This window comes from Artemia sp. Qi Xiang Cuo, chromosome 12, assembly GCF_049724085.1.
Source record: "Artemia sp. Qi Xiang Cuo chromosome 12, ASM4972408v1, whole genome shotgun sequence".
Lineage (NCBI taxonomy): Eukaryota > Metazoa > Arthropoda > Branchiopoda > Anostraca > Artemiidae > Artemia > Artemia sp. Qi Xiang Cuo.
In genome coordinates, this window is record NC_142805.1 from 27,716,558 (window position 1) to 27,734,370 (window position 17,813).

Consider the following 17,813-nt stretch of genomic DNA (forward strand, 5'->3'; position numbering starts at 1 on the left):
TATTATTTCTAAGAGAAATTTGCGTGTGTTCAGTAAAAGTATGTTAGTTTTAAGGTAAAATGTCGTTACTTTGATGTGAAGGTTTGTTAGTGTTAAGCAAAACTTGCTACTTCTGACAGAAAAGTTGTTATAACAATAAAAAATGTTACTCCTAAGAAAAAATTTAGTAACTTTGGTAGAAAAGTTGCTAGTTCGAACAGATAAAGTGTTATCACTGATGAAAAATATTATTTCTAAGAGAAATTTGTGTGTGTTCAGTAAGAGTATGTTAATTTTATGGTAAAATGTCGCACTTTGATGTGAAGGTTTGTTAGTGTTAAGCAGAACTTGCAACTTCTGACAGAAAAGTTGTTATCACAATCAAAAAATGTTACTTCTAAGAATAAATTTAGTATCTTTGGTAGAAAACTTGCTAGTTCGAACAGAAAAAGTGTTATCACTGATGTAAAATATTATTTCTAAGAGAAAATTGCGTGTGTTCAGTAAAAGTATGTTAGTATTAAGTTAAAATGTCGTTACTTTGATGTGAAGGTTTGTTAGTGTTAAGCAAAACTTGCTAGTTCTGACAGAAAAGTTGTTATCACAATCAAAAAAATGTTACTTCTAAGAAAAAATTTGGTATATTTGGTAAAAAACTTGCTTTTTCGAACAGAAGAAGTTTTGTCACTGATGAAAAATATAATTTCTAAGAGAAATTTGTGTGTGTTCAGTAAAAGTAAGTTAGTTTTAAGGTAAAATATCGTTACTTTGATGAGAAGTTTTATTAGTGTTAAGCAGAACTTGCTACTTCTGACGGAAAATTTGTTATCACAGTAAAAAAAAATGTTACTTCTAAGAAAAAATTTGGTATCTTTGACAGAAAACTTGCTAGTTCGAATAGAAAAAGTGTTATCATTGATGAAAAATATTATTTCTAAGAGAAATTTGTGTGTGTTCAGTAAAAGTATGTTAGTATTAAGGTAAAATGTCGTTACTTTGATGATGTCGTTACTGATGAGAAGGTTTGCCTTTTGAAAACTATTGCTGGGTGTTGGAGCATTCAAGAAGCAGTATAGTAAAGTCGTGGGTGAAAAGGATGAGTACTTCAACTTTTAAAATGGGTTTAGGAGGGACATTAAGAAAGGAACTTGTTGTGAAATGTCTTTTGAAAAGTATTGCTTGGTGTTGGAGCATTCAAGAAGCAGTATAGTAAAGTTGTGGGTGAAAAGAATGGGTACTTCAACTTGTAAAATGGGTTTAGGAGGGACATTAAGAAAGGAACTTGTTCTGAAATGTCTTTTGAAAAGTATTGCTAGGTGTTGGAGCATTCAAAAAGCTATAAAGTAAAGTTGTGGGTGTAAAGGATGGGTACTTCAACTTGTAAAATGGGTTTAGGATGGACATTAAGAAAAGAACTTGTTCTGAAATGCCTTTTGAAAAGTATTGCTTGGTGTTGGAGCATTCAAAGGGCTGTAAAGTAAAGTTGTGTGTGAAAAGGATGGGTACTTTGATTTTTAAAATGTGTTTAGGAGAGATATTAAGAAAAGAAATTATTCTGAAATGCCTTTGAAAAGTATTGCTTGGTTGTGTTGCATTCAAAAAGCTGTAAAGTAAAGTGGTGGGTGAAAAGGATTGAAACATCAATTTGTTAAATGGGCTTGGGAAGGAAATTAGGAAAATGACGTGTTCTGAAATGCCATTTGAAAGATATTTCTGGGTGTTGGAGCATTCAAAAAAGTAGTAAAGTAAAATTGTGGGTGAAAAAGATGGTTACTTTAACTTTTAAAATGGGGTAAGGAGGGATATTATGAAAAGAAATGGTTTTGAAATGCCTTTTGAGATGTATTTGTGGGTGTTGGGTATTCAAAAAGCTTTATCGTAAATTTGTGGGTGAAAGGGATGGTTACTTCAATTTGTAAAATGGGCTTAGGAAAGACATTAAGTTTTGAAATGCCTTTTGAAAAGTATTGCTGGGTGTTGGAGCATTCAAGAAGCAGTATAGTAAAGTTGTGGGTAAAAGGATGGGTACTTCAACTTGTAATAGGTGTTTAGGAGGGACATTAAGAAAAGAACCTGTTCTGAAATGCCTTTTGAAATGTATTGCTTGGTGTTGGAGCATTCAAAAGCTGTAAAGTAAATTTGTGGGTAAAAAGGATGGGTACTTCAACTTGTAAAATGGGTTTAGGAGGGATATTAAGAAAAGAACTTGTTGTGAAATGCCATTTGAAAAGTATTGCTTGGTTCTGGGGCAGTCAAAAAGCTGTAAAGTAAATTTGTGGGTGAAAAAGATAAGTACTTCAACTTGTAAAATGGGTTTAGGAAGGACAATAAGAAAAGAACTTGTTCTGAAATGCCTTTGAAAAGTATTGCTTGATGTTGGGGTGTGCAAAAAGTCGTAAAGTAAAGTTATGGAGGAAAGGATGTGTACTTCGACTTATAAAATGGGTTTAGGAGGGGTATTAAGAAAGGAACTTGTTCTGAAATGCCTTTTGAAAAGTACTGCTTGGTGTTGGGGCATTCAAAAAGCTGTAAAGTAAAGTTGTGGGTGAAAAGGATGGGTACTTCAACTTGTAAAATGGGTTTAGGAATGACATTAAGAAAGGAACTTGTTCTGAAAAGATATAATGAAGCCTTTTGAAATGTGGGGCCCTTCTGTGTCTCAAGTGCACAAAAAAAGTATTAAAAAATGGGGAGGGGGCTCTTTGGGGGCCCGGGGGGACCTTTGGGGGTCCTAGGGGGGCCCTTGGGATCTGGGTGGTCCTTTGGGAGCCCGGGAGACCTTTGGGGGCTGGGTGGTCCTTTGTGAGTCAGGGGGACCTTTGGGGGCCGGGGGCTTCCTTCGGGGTTGGGGTAGGGGGATCGGAGCCCTTTGGGGCTGGGGTAGAGGACCTCACAACACTGTTCAAATAGAACTTGTGTATTATAACGACCATAGAGTTTCACCCTCAAATCCTCTTCTAAATCATCTTCTAAAATCATCTTCTAAAATGCCTCAACCGGTTTCGCTTAAATCATCTTCTAAAATGTCTCAAAACGGTTTCGCCCAAATAATCTCTAAACGTAATTTCTGCGTGTTCCTTTTGTTTTGACAACCCTGCGCTGTCATATTTGAAATTCCTAGGAAACCCTTTCCCGCGTTAATCTCTTCATCTCTAAGGTCAAAACATTCACCCAGAGACAATTCTCCTGGATGAACACCAACAAATCAATCAACCTTGACATCATCCGTCAGACATTAATAAACTTTGCCCGGAAACAATTCTCCTGGACGAACACCAAAGTCATTAATAAACTTCACCCGGAGACAATTCTCCTGGACGATCACCAACAAATCAATCGACCTTGAAAATACATCAAAGTGAGAAAAATCCAGTTTTTTCATTCTCATTGACAAAAACCATAAAAACATCCATAAATTGTTTTTGACATCCATGAAAAACAACACATAAATAGACAAAAACTCATAACCATCCAAGAGACATCCATCAAAGTGAGAAAAATCCTGTTTTTTCATTCTCACGGAGAAAACCCATAAAAATAGGCATAAGTTATGTACTGTTCGGAGTCGATAGGCCTTCCCTACTGATACTTCAACTACTCGTATTATGCAAGGGTTCTGAAACGCCACAGCCATTTCGTTTCTACCAGATTTCTCCTTCGATTGACGAATAACGAAGAAGAACAGTTTCCAGCCAGCGACTTGCGAAGTTTTGAACTCATGAATAGGCTCGAATCTGTTGTAAATTTAACCTGTGATTTAAAAAAGACTAATGAAAACATTAATGTTTGCGGTCAACATTGATCGCGCCGGCTGTGCGCCACCGACATCTTACCGGTGGCGCGCCGCCGACATCTTAATGTAAGATGTCGGCGGCGCGGTGCGCTGCTTTTGGCCCTGCCGCTGCCGGTTTTCCCTCATGGGAGCGGTGCCGGGGTCTATTGAAAAAGGTATAACTGATACAATGATTGCAAAAACTCACAGTATCATTGTATTGGACTTGTCTGGCACTCAAGATATGAGTATTGTTGAACGGGAGTTATTATGGCACCCTCATTCCTTTTTTTCTGTTTTTCACTCTTTTGTTAAAATAAATTTGTCAATTTGGTCAATTATGTCGCCCTTGTCACACTGGTCCCCCAAGATTTTGCTTATTGGGGCCCTTGTTACATTCCACCCAAGATTTTGTTCTAGATCCGCTCCTGCCTCTTAACACAAAATTCACGCCATAAAGTTCATCCGCAAGTCTATAAATTTTAGCAGTAAATAATAACACAATCCAGTCTCATTCTGTTCAAAGTACAAAAAAATCGAATGATAAGAGGAAGGCGCATATCTGGACTTGGGTTTTTTAATCAGTTTGAAAAATAGCTAGCAGTTAGGAAATAGAAATAGACATGGTTCTTTTCTTTGAGGCGATTAGTGAAATGGGAAATGTGTGCATTCGAAATAAAAAGAAAGAAAAAGATATTGACCCTAACTCCACAGTAGCATTTGATATTGACGAAAGTGAAAACATTACAAAGGTGATAAGCGAAGAATCCAATGATAAGAAAGATGAAAGTTTTGCTGATAGCAAAGAAAAAAAGAAAGCTGCAATTAAAGCTTATAATTTAGCTAAACTGAGGAATGATCTTAGAAAGAATCCAGAAAATTTCGTTTTAAATAATCTATTGCTATCGGTAGAATTTTTCAAGAATTATGAAAGGTAATTTTGTTGATGTATTATTTTCTTTTATATGGTATTTCTTTTGTAAAGATTGTGGATATTCAGAGCTTCGAGACTGTGGGCTGGGGACTGGTTAACAGAAGGAGACGTTTCGAGTACGGTTAGGGAGAGACTAAGAGACTATGAAACCATGGTATGGAGATCCGAGAGTCAATGCAGTCCGATCACTCGAGTTGTATGTAGAGCTCAAAAAGCAATGGAGAGAAGAACCAAACGGTTCGTGGTAACGAACTGTAAGTAAGGAGAGACAAGGCTCAATAGTAACCAAAACTCAAATTTTGATATCAATAGATACATCAAAAGAATCAGCTTATTATGTGATTCCAAATATATAAGATTTATTAAGCTTAGTGTTACTCATCAAAAGTTACGAGCCTGAGAAAATTTGCCTGATTTTTGAAAAAGGGTCAAGGGTACCCCCTAAAAATCAAGAAATCTAGATGAAATTGCACCATCAGATTCAGCGTATCAGAAAACCCTACTGTAGAAGTTTCAAGTTCCTATATACAAAAATGTGGAATTTGCATTTTTTTTTGCCAGAAGAAAGATCACAGATGCGTGTTTATTTGTTTTTTTTTCTTTTTTTCCCCAGGGGTGATTTTATCGAAATAATGGCCCTGGAAGACCGGGAGAGGATACATTTGAGTGGAAACTAAAAGTTCCTACGCCCCTTTTTCGCCAAAGTCGTCCGATCAAAATTTGTATATAGCCATTTTGTTAAGCATATTTGAACGATTCAATGACTATGCCTTTAGGGGTAACATAACCCCCCACAGCCCTTTAGGGAGAGGCTTGTAAGTTATGAAATTTGCCCATTATTTACGCATAGGATTTGTTATAGGGAAGTACATTGTCGTTTTTCGAGAGGAGGGGGGGAGGAGAAATTGTGCTTGGGGTGGGTTTCCATGGATAGGATGGGTTTCCATGGTGGGTTTAAAGGGAGGGGGGCAATTTTCACCGGGGATTGAATTGTTCGAAAGGAGTTTCGTGAGGGGAAGGGGTGTATTTTGCGTAGGAAGAAATTTTCACAGTGGTGTCTGTTTTTGCTGGGAATATTTCATGGAAGGTTTTCCAGATTTAACGGCATTATTTGAAAACAATAAGAAATTAAATAAAAAAAGTTTTATCAACTGAAAGTAAGGAGCAGCATTAAAACTCAAAGTGAACGGAAATTATTCCATATGTGAAGGGATTGCCCTCTCCTCAATACCTTGCTCTTTACGCTAAAGTTTGGTTGTTTGTTCCAATTTTCAAGAATGGCTCCTGAAACACAAGGGCTTTTTCATTAGAATAAGATACTTTTAAAATAATTCTAAGAATTTAGCGGAAAGAGCAAGGTATTGAGGAGATGGCAATCCCTTCACATACGGAATAATTTCTCTTCACTTTGCGTTTTAACGCTGCTCCTTACTTTCAGTTGCTAAAACTTTTTTTATTTATTTTCTTATCGTTTTTCAAATAATACCGGTTTGGGACAAAAAGTCGAACTTTAGCGTAAAGAACAAGGTATTGATGAGGGATGACCCTTATATATGGAATAATTTCTGTTCTTTTTTAGATTTAATGTTACTCCTTACTTTCAGTTGAAAAAACTTGTTTATTTTATTTAATTACACTTTAGGGCTGTGCTTCAAAAGAGGGAGGTTAAGGTTATTATTTGCGTTAGGTCCGATGGATTACCACTCATTGAAAGGGATCGGTCGGGCTACTTGTCTATTTTTGTACTATAAAGCGCGAAAGAAGAAGATCAGGTTCACTTTGTTTGCGGATGTAGTGAATCCATAGATTTCATAAATGGATAGTTTGGGGTTGAGTTTCGGGAGAAACCTAAAATAATCAATTTACTATCAAGGAAAGATATGGATTTGTAAAGAGACTTAGGAGTTCCTGACGATGAATAAAGAACATATAAAAAGATTTTGAGAACATGCGGAATGAGGTTGTCTGTTAACCAGATTCGTTTGTACCTTCCTGCCAATTTCTTTTTGTAAGGAAGAGTTTTGTTTTTGTGACCATAGCCTTTTGGGCTTTTGTGTCAATAAGTTACATTCTGTTCAATAATGAATACCAGCTTTAAAGGAAGGTTATTTGCGGTAGTTAAAGTTAGTGAGGACAATTACGTACTCGTGTGAGAAAAGCATTTCACAGGGAAAACATATAATTATACAAAATTTTCTGCGACGGAACAGGGTAAGGATAGTTTTTGGTATACGTTTATTTAACCGTAGGCTATATCAAACAACAAGCTATACGAAAAATATTATTCAGTCTTACATTCTAGGCTTATATGAAAATAAGGCTAATATGGGTCACGTTTTACGGATAAAGATTGGGAGGCTGTTAATAATTGTGCGGTTGATTACCCATCTGGGTTGGAATAAGAAGTGGTAAAACGATATGATAAAAAAAAAATGGAACCTCGTGGAAGTAAGTAAAAGGATCTGCAATGATTTGTTTGTAGTAGTAGTAATAAGACACATAGTTAATCCCCATTTATCATTTTTCGTAGATCTGCAAAATTACTGTGTTTGTAATATATTAATCTCCATTTCTTCATTTCCAGTGAGATCGTGGAAAACGCAATATCTCAGTAGATTTTTCAACCAATTTGTTAAACAGAAATAATTTTCAGATCATTTCAGATACGAATAACGTTATTAAATAACGTATTAAATAAACTGATCTAATATAGCTTTCCAAAAATGAACATGATCAGTGACGCTATTTCACGAAACTGAAGGGGGGGGGGGAAACATATTTAATTTTTTTTAATTAAAACGCAGAAAAAAAATATTTTTTGAGACCTATGGGGGGGGGGGAGGAGGCAGTTTCATGTTTCAAATTTTTTCAATGAAATGCCGAAACGCGTATTTTTCAAAGTCTAGAAGGAGCAAAAAGTCCAAAAATATCAATTGCCTCCTGGCCCTCCTCTCCTAACTGGTACCTCTGTACATGATACATATGGAAACAATGCAGGGAACATAAATAAAGTAAACTTATAGTTTTTCCTTTTTGGTTGACAACTAACCCGTTTTTATAGAACCTTTGGAAGTCCAGTCTTCAAAAATTATTTACTTTAGGCAATTTGTGTTTTTATTTTAATTTCTCTTACTTAGAGTATCTACTATCGAACAACTAAGGAAAAATTAAAGATTTGAAGCTACCAATTTTATTTTTGATTGCCCTCCTTCATTCTTTTCAGAAGAACTCTAGGCTTAGAGGGCAAACCTTAATTTTTCAAACATGTAAATTTTTTATTGCCCTAAGCTAGGGCAATCTCTCATTCTATCACTTATTTTTCAGGGACAAGGAAAAGGCAAAAGATCGAAAAGCCCAAGTTGAAAAGCAAGTCCACGAGAAAGTGAAAAGCGATAAGAAAAGCATTCTTTACGATGGCTGTCTGCATGAAGTTGTTGGTGAATATATAACTTACTCACCCCGAGGTGAAAATCAACCCCAAGTCATAGGACCAATGCACTATACCGTCTTGCAAGATCAAATTGAAATTTATCAAGAGTCCAATATCGACGTAATCCTTAATAATGGATACTCAAAAGTTACAGGCACCCTCAGACTGCTAATGGAAAGAGATGATACTTCACCAGGTAAGCTACTTCACACGATGCTTTAAAAACTTATGTACTTTGTTGGTGTATTTCCGCTGCCCTATTAAAGATTGTCTCGCTTATTTTCTGTAACAAATAATAAGCCGAAGGGATTTCAATGTCATCTTTCAAACAGTTCGTCATAACAAACTGTAAGTAAGGAGCACAGTTCATATATTATCCAGTAACCTTATCGCAGATCATTTTTGGTCTTCGTTCTCGGTGCGAACAAAAAGCTCCTCCCACTTCTTTCTGCATTAGCGGGTTAGTCTGTTTCCGATTGTTTTCAACAAAGTGCATTATTCGTAATAGCGGGTTTCCACGTGTTTCCGATTAGATCACAGTCTGACTTGTCTACCCGTGAAAAGATCTGATGCCGCCTATGTTTCTATCTGCAAAAACGTTCTCTGGAGCACTCGCACCTTGGTCCGGGTTTTTATAATGGGTGAGATAGGGAAAGATCATACTGGATAATTATATAAACTGTGGTAGGGAGCGACCCTGCTCAATAGTAACCGAAACTCTAAAAAAACGAATTTTGATACCAATAGATACATCAAAAGAATCATTTGTTTATGCTGATTTCAAATATATAAGTTTCACCAAGTTTAGTCTTATCCATCAAAAGTTACGCATCTGAGAAAATTTGCCTTATTTTCGAAAAAAGGGGGACAGACCCCTTAAAAGTCATAGAACCTTAATGAAAATCCCGCAATCAGATCCAGCGTATCAGAGAAACCTGCTGAAGAGGTTTCAAGCTCCTATCTGCACAAATGTGGAATTTTGTATTTTTTGCCAGCAGAAAGATCACGGGAGGGGTAATCGTATCGACCCAGTGGTCTTAGAATATCGCGGGAGGGCTCATTCAAACGAAAATTACAAATTCTAATGCCCTTTTTATGTGACAGAAAAAATAGAGGGCAACTAGACCCCCTCCCACGCTCATTTTTTCCCCAAAGTCACCCGATCAAAATTTTGAGATAGCCATTTTATTCAACATGGTCGAAAAATATAATAACTATGTCTTTGAGAATGATTAATCCCCCACAGTCCCCAGGGGAAGGGCTGCAAGTGATGAACTTTGCCCAATGTTTACATATAGTATTGGTTATTGGGAAGTATACAGACATTTTCAGGGGGAATATTTTCTGGTATTGGGGGGGGGGGCGGGGGTTAAGTGGGAGGATCTTTCCATGGAGGAAGTTTTCATGGGGGAAGGGACACTGATATGAAGGGGGCACCGGATTTCCCAGAACTATCTAAAAAAACGATCAGAAATTAAATAAAAAAACAAGTTTTCAACATCAAAACTTTTAAACTGAAAACTTTTCAACATCAAAACTTAAAATGAACAGAACTTCTTACGTATATGATTTGATTCGCCCCCTAGTCAGTACCTCGCTCTTTATGCTAAAGTTTCTTTTTAGTACTTTCATAAGAGCTATTTATTCTTATTAACGGCCTGGGGCGAACCCCACTAATATACGTAATAAAAATATACGAATATAGAAGTTTGTCACGTAAGTTAATTCTTAAGTTATGTATATTTATTACTAATAAAAAAGTTCGCAAATAAAATTAAACAACTTTTGAGAAAGCCATTTAGCAAAAAAAGCAAAATTAATATGTAAATTTCGTTTTAATTATTCATGTACGGTGAGCCAAAATCAAAACCTGCATTAATTAAAAATGTTTAGAAATTAAATTAAAAAAAAACAAGTTTTTTTAGCTGAAAATTAGGAGCAACATTAAAACTTAAAACGAACAGAAATTATTCCGTATATGAAAGGGGCTGTCCCCTCCTCAACTCCTCGCTCTTTACGCTAAAGTTTGACTCTTTCTCACAAATATGTTTTTTGGAACAATAAAAAACTTTAGCGTAAAGAGCGAGGCGTTGAGGGTGGGACAGCCCCTTTATGCGGAATAATTTCTATTCGTTTTAAGTTTTAATGTCGATCCTTACTTTCAGTTAAAAAAACTTGTTTTTTTTTAATCACAGATAGAAATGTATTAAAACTTAGTTCAACAGGTTTTTTTGACAGTGAGTGCTAATCAAACGGTTCATTGTAACGAACTATAAGTAATGAGCGAAGCGGCTCAATAGTAACCGAAACGGTAAGAAACAGAATCTTGACAATAATAGATATATCAAGAATGATGCTTATTATAATAGCATCATTCTATATCAATATATATCAAGAATAATGCTTGATATAATAGATATATCAAGAATAGAATGATGCTTATTCAGAATATGTAAAATTCACGAAGTTTAATGCTACCCATCAAAAGTTACGAGCCTGAGAAAATGTGCCTCGTTTGAAAAAGGGGGAAAACACCCCTAAAAAAACAAATAATCTCAATAAAAATCAAACCATGAAATTTTGAATATCAGAGCACGCTAATGTAGAGGTTTCAAGCTCCTATATACAAAAATGTGGAATTTTGAATTTTTCGTCCGAAGCGAGAAAACGGATGCGGCCTTATTTGTTGTGTTTTTTTTCCCAGGGGTGATCGTATCAAACCAGTGATCCTAGAAGATCAGGAGAGGGCTCATTTAATCGGATCAAAAGTTCTAGTACCCCTTTTAAGTGGCCAAAAATATCGGAGGGCAGCTAGACGCCTCCCACCCCCTTATTTATCCAAAATTGTCCGGTCAAAATTTTGGAGACAGTTATTTTCTTCAGCATGGGCGAAAGAGCTAATAACTATGTCTTTGAGGATGACTTGACCCCTCACAGGCCCGGGGGGAAGGGCTGCAAGTTATAAGCTTTGCCCATTGCTTGCATATAGTATTGGCTATTAGGAAGCATACAGATATTTTCGGGGGGGGGGGGCTCTGGTGGGGACGCATACATGGGAGGATCTTTCCATGGAGGATTTTTAGTCAGGGAGGGAAAAATTTTATGGTGGGGGAGCTGTGATTTCTTGCATTAATTAAAATCTACCAGAAATAGATGTTCAGAATAAAAAAAAACATTTTTTTTAATTGAAAGTACGAAGTCACGTTAAAACATAAAAGAAACAGAAATTATTATGTATATGAGGGGAGTTGCCCCCTCCTCAGTACCTCGCTCTTTACGCTAAAGTGTTTTTTGAATTATTAAAAAAAGCTTATTATTCTAATTAAATGATCCTTGTGTATCAGGAGTCATTCTTAAATGATTGGAACAAAATGCCAAACTTTAGCGTAAAGAGCGAGGTATTACATAATGCTATAATCCATAATGCTAATGCTATAATGCGGTAATATATAATGCATAATACATAATGCTAAGGAATCCGGCAAGTTTCTGCAATTTTCATTCTTAACTGCTATGATAATAAAAGTAAAAATGGTTAGAATATTTCATTTTCAGTGAAGCGCAAATGACGCTCTAGCCTCTAGATGGTTTAGGGGGTTGCGGTCCGGTTTGTATGGCTCTATCATCTCTTATCAAAAACCATCTTTGATCATGGTTGCAGCTACTGCTGCAATCATTAACAAAAACACCTTATCAAAATAAATATTTGTAATTTTTTAAAGGTCACCAGAAATTAAGGCTTTAATGGAGAAGTCCAATTTTCTCTCTTTTTTATGGATAAACAATAAAAAGAGGGAAATAATGACGGCAAATAAGTAGATAAATCAATTAATGCACTCGTAGTTTTCAATAATACAAGAACTTTTTACAATCAATCACGTCATTTAGTCAATTTTAACCTGATTACTTGATTAGCACAAAGTCTGTGATAACTGGCTCCTGAATAATGTTCACAGGCTACAACAGTAAGCTATATAGTATAATAGTAGGCTATTTGAAAAAACTAAATTAAAATTCAATTTAAAGAAATCAATAAATATATAGTTTAACAAAATATTTTTAGTCAAAACTATTACCATATTGTCTTAGGCATAGTAATCCAAGTATCAACCATCTAAGCGGTGTTCCCACCTTTACAAAATTCTGGGTCCGCCGCCCTGCTTCCCATGAAACCGACTAGATGGCTTCAAAAACATATTTCCAGTTACAGAAAGAGTAAACAGCGAAAATACAACTAAAAAAAAGTTTTTTTTTTACTACTTTACTATTGAATGATAGCAATGATAGGTCTGATAGCAATGATATAATGATGGACAAGGATTTTTTTTTACGTATTTATGTATACAAATGTATACATTTATTTAATGTATACATACATAAATGTATACATACATTTTATGTATACAAATAAAGGTTTTTTCTATTAATCTAGGGAGGTGTGGAAATCTTTTTTTTTTTCCATTTATTTAGATGAGAATACGAAGCAAACAGTATTTTTCAAATCTAGGTAGAAGGAATTTCTGTTTTTTCAATTTTTTAATAAACATATAAAAAAGTGCTAAGATGCAGAGTGGCGGTTGCTTTCTCCCCCTGTCCTCTAATTGGCGCCAGTGACCCCAAAAATTTTCATAATCTGAAGGTTTTTGTCTTAATTTGAACAGAAACTGGGCCTTATATTTACTGAGGAGGGGCAAAGAGGGCAATAGCTGACATCTGCGGGGGGAAACTGCAGTGTATCAAATCTGTTAACTTTTTTAAAAGGACTTTTTCTTATTGAATAGCACTATAGTTAGGTCTTATGAAATTAAGCGAGTGGTTAGTCATCCAGATCTTTTATAAGAAGCCTCAAAACTCTCGTATCCAAATATTTTCGCCTGAAGGATCTCTTTATAGAAAAACCAAAATATTTTAACAGAGACTCAACTTCAGGTATACTTAGAAAGGGGTCGCAAAACTGGTGAAGGTGAAAATTCCAAGATTTATTGGGGGAAGGGCTGCAATAAATCTAATTTACAAAATATTATAAAGATATTTCCCCGTAAGACTCATAATTGATACATTGTATATCTCAGGGAAGGCAGTAACTTCTTTTGCTCTTCTCAAAATTATATTCCTGATTTTTCTTGAAGTATCAGATGCTCAACAATTTCAAGATATTCTTACCCCTTTTATCCTCTTAGAGGCACTGGTTATTTATCTACTTCATAATTTACGTCTATATTAGAAACACGAATGTGGTTTAATTTTAAATAATTCTTTAAACGGCGTTGGATTTGATGTACAAGTGAAAACCCGTAAAAATATCTATACTTTACGTTTGTAGTTACGTATACTATTGTAGTTACGTTTTCTATACTTTACTTTACGTTACGTTACGTTTGTAATCGTTTCGGGAATTTATCGTTCAGCTTTCGTCATAAATCACAAATCAATCATAAGAAAATATTTTTAATTTTCAAAAGGCCAATAAAAATGAAGAGCTCTAATGGGGATGTTCTGTTTTCTATCTCTTTATCATGGAACCAAACTTAAAAAAAGATGATGGCAAGTAATGGTTAGATAAATCAATTAATGCAATTATAGTTTTTGTTGCTACATATATTCCTCACAATCAATCAAGTCTTCCAGCCTATATATATATATATATATATATATATATATATATATATATATATATATATATATATATATATATATATATATATATATATATATATATATATATATATATATATATATATTATGTGTGTGTGTGTGTGTGTGTGTGTGTATATATATATATATATATATATATATATATATATATATATATATATATATATATATATATATATATATATATATATATATATATATATATATATATATATATATATATATATATATATATATATATATATATATATATATATATATATATATATATATATATATATATATATATATATATATATATATATATATATATATATATATATATATATATATATATATATATATATATATATATATATATATATATATATATATATATATATATATATATATATATATATATATATATATATATATATATATATATATATATATATATATATATATATATATATATATATATATATATATATATATATATATATATATATATATATATATATATATATATATATATATATATATATATATATATATATATATATATTGCGAAAATTTGATGTTTTAATGCAAAATTTTTGCAATACCGATAATTTAACACATTGCGATCCCAACCAAAAAAAAATGTTTAAACTTGAATTCAATACATGACAAATCCTGTAAGGCTTGGAAATACCACAAATATGCTTGATTCTCTTTTCAACCCAACTTTGCTTTTAAGCACCTTTTTCTTTAAAGTGGTACAGGCATAAAAAAGAAAAAAAAAATCAAATTATCTTGGGTAAATTTGTAAAATACACTGCATCAAAATTGTTATAATGGGCTAAACTTGTCATAAAATGATAACTTAAGCTACATTAAATCATCAAACTTTAGTCATATTAAATAAAAAAACAAGTTTTTTCAACTGAAAATAAGGAGCAATATTAAAAATTAAAAATAAAAGAAATTATTACGTATATCGGGGGGTTGCCCCCTCCTCAACACCTCGCTCTTTAAGCTAAATTTGTTTAGTACTTTTAATAAATCTTCTTATTGTTCTAGTTAAACGACGCTTCTGTTTCAGGAGTCGTTCTTAAAAAATTGTACAAAATTTAAACTTTAGCGTAACGAGTGAGGTGTTGAGGAGGGGGCAGTCCCCTTCATATACGTAATGATTTCTGTTGTTTTTAATTTTTAATGTTGCTCCTTACCTTCAGTTCAAAAACTTGTTTTTTATTTAATTTCTGATCGTTTTTAAACTAATGCCAGGAAATCTGGGCCTACCTCCACGGAGAAATACCCCTCCCCACGGAAATATCCTCTAGACAATTAAATTCCGGTGACAATTTACCCCAGACAATTATCCTTAACATCTTCACGCGTAAAATTGAGACAGAAAAGAAAAAGCAAGACATATAAAAGAATTTTGTAGAGGAATTCTGGCGAATTCCCCCACTATAAAATTTTTCCTGACAGGTTCAACCCCTGGAACCGCCTCCTCCCTCCCCATAAAAATTCCCCCATGGAAGAACCCACAGCAGAAAACTCGTCCCCCCACCCTAAAATATATGCATACTTCCCAATGACAAATACTATGTATAAACAATGGGCAAATTTTATAACCTAAAGACCTGTCCCCTGGGGCCTTGAGGGGGGGGGCGTTTGGTTATGCCAAAAGGTCTAGTTATTAGGCCTTTCAACTATGATGAACAAAAGAGCTATCTCAAAATCTAGATTGGACGATTTTGGGAAAAAAAAGACGGGATAGGAGACGTAGTTGCCCTCCAATCTTTTTGGTCACTTAAAAAAGGCATGAGAACTTTTAATTTCCATTAGAACGAGCCCTCTCCCGATATTCTAGGACCACTGGGTCGATACGATCACCCCTGAAAAAACAACAACAAATAAATAAACACGCATCCTTGATCTTTCTTCCGGTAAAAATAAGAAATTCCACATTTCTGCGGATAGGAGGTCGAAACCTCTGAAATAAGTTTCTATGAAACGCTGAACATGATTCTGTGATTTTCATTAAGATTCTTTGACCTTTAGGGGGTGTTTCCTCCCTTTTTCGAAAATCAGGCAAATTTTCTTAGGCTCGTAGCCTTTGATGTGTAGCACTATACCTTATAAGACTTACATATTTAGAATCAGCTTAATAAGCCTATTCTTTTAACATATCTATTTGTATCAAAATTCCGTTTTTTAGGGTTTCGGTTACTATTAAGCCGCGTCGCTTCTTACTTACAGTTCATTACCACGAACTTTTTGATCAATTTGTGGAATAATCACAAATGTACAAATTTTAGTTTTAATGATCAAAATAATTACTGTTACTAATCGAGAAAACACCCATCCGCTAAGAAATTTAAGATAGTCCTTTTTTAAAATATAGTTCCAAAATTAGAGAACAAAACTCCGGTGTCGACACAAAACCCCAGGATCCGGGGGGTAGGCGTTATGAGTGTTGTCTTGGGGGCGTATATGGTTCGTTTGAAAGGGATACTCGTAAAAACTTCAGAGAGGGCTCATTTGATTGGAAATTGAAAGTTCTAGTTCACTTTTTAAGAGTCAAAAGATATCCGAGGGCAACTGGCTTCCCTCACACCCTTTTCCCCCCAAACCCACCCGATAAAAATTTTGAGATAACTATTTCGTTAAAAATAGTTCAAAGGTCAGATAAGAAAAACTCCAGTGTGGACACAACCCCCAGGGGGCAGGCGTTGTAAAACTCAAACTCAGACTGTTAAAATTCAAACTCAAAATGACAAGAAATTACTATTAAAGAATAAATGATACCCAAAATAAACAGAGATTAAATAAACAATCATAGCAAAAAGCATACAAGTAGTAATATAAATGAATAAATAGATCTTAAAGCAAGTAATGCTTAAATTGAATATGAAAATCAAGTTTAAAAAAAAAATGCTATTGAAGCATAAATGAAAGTCAAAATGAACAGAAATTAAATAAGCAATCAGTGCAAATACACATACAATATATATTAATGTAAATGAATAAATAAATCTTAAAACAAGAGAAACTTAAATTGAATATGCAAATCAAGCTTGAAACGAACAAAAATCACTACTAACAAGAGTTTGGGTATCGCCTCCCTCTCTCACTGTAAAAGTCTAAAACCTAGTGTGTCATTGGTGCTTTACTGAAAACTATATGTATCTTAAACAGTCTTGGAAAGTACAAACAAAATCAAGTTGAATATTTGATATATAATGATATTAATTGTTGAAAGATCCATCAGTTTAAAATTTTATTTCACTACAATTTAATATTCCTTTTCAATGCTGTAAGAACTGGAAAAGTAAATATTTTTAATATAAATCGTTTTCAGTGAAGCGCCAATGACGCAGTAGGCTTTTGGTTTTTATAGTTAAGGAAGGGGGTGGTATCCAAACTCTTGTTTGTATTGAAACTATATTCGTCTTGAAAAATTTTAGAAAGAACTAATAAATTAAACCGAATATTTGATGTACAATGATAATTATTGCTGAAAGCTCATCAGTTCAAAATTTTAATGTAATTTTAATGTTTAATTTTAAGTAAAAAAGAAAATATTTTTAATAAAATTCGTTTTCAGTAAAGCGCTAATGATGCAGTAGGTTTTAGACTTTTAGAGTGAGAGATGGAGGCGCACACGCTTGGAATGTATATATGGCTTTTAGTCTTTTGCGTGCTAAAACTAAGTATTTTTTTATCTTTATTTTTCAAGATTTATATTATAATGTATATCAAATTACTGACTAGTTTAAAATATGTTAAATTGGTACCAACAGAATCCAAAGACGTATTTAACTTCTTCTTGTAGGCTAACGTCAGTTCCAAATTTGACGCACATAAATTGACCTTTTCTGCAATGATGTCCGGTTGATCTTTAGCTTTTCGAATAATTTTTTTGTACAGAATATTCACTTTTACTGCTGGGTTGTTGCAAGTATGGCTTTCTTGACTGTTAAATCTGATATTTTTAAGGTAGTTTAACTAGTAATAGATCCTATTGACTGGCAAGGGAGGAATGAGGGTCCAGAGATTGAAAAAGTCCT

The 17,813-nt window shown here is 33.9% G+C and overlaps 1 protein-coding gene across 1 annotated transcript in view; it reads left to right on the top strand.

Annotated features, from left to right (window-relative positions):
* The first annotated feature begins 4,371 nt into the window (after positions 1–4,371).
* LOC148945958 (uncharacterized) overlaps positions 4,372–17,813 on the top strand; it is a 46,919-nt gene continuing 33,477 nt past the window's right edge. Inside the window, exons 1-2 of the mRNA XM_089097839.1 lie at positions 4,372–4,685; positions 8,010–8,311. Of these exons, the coding sequence (XP_088953965.1) occupies positions 4,375–4,685; positions 8,010–8,311 (613 nt within the window). The 5' untranslated portion in view covers positions 4,372–4,374. The remainder of the gene's footprint in view (positions 4,686–8,009; positions 8,312–17,813) is intronic.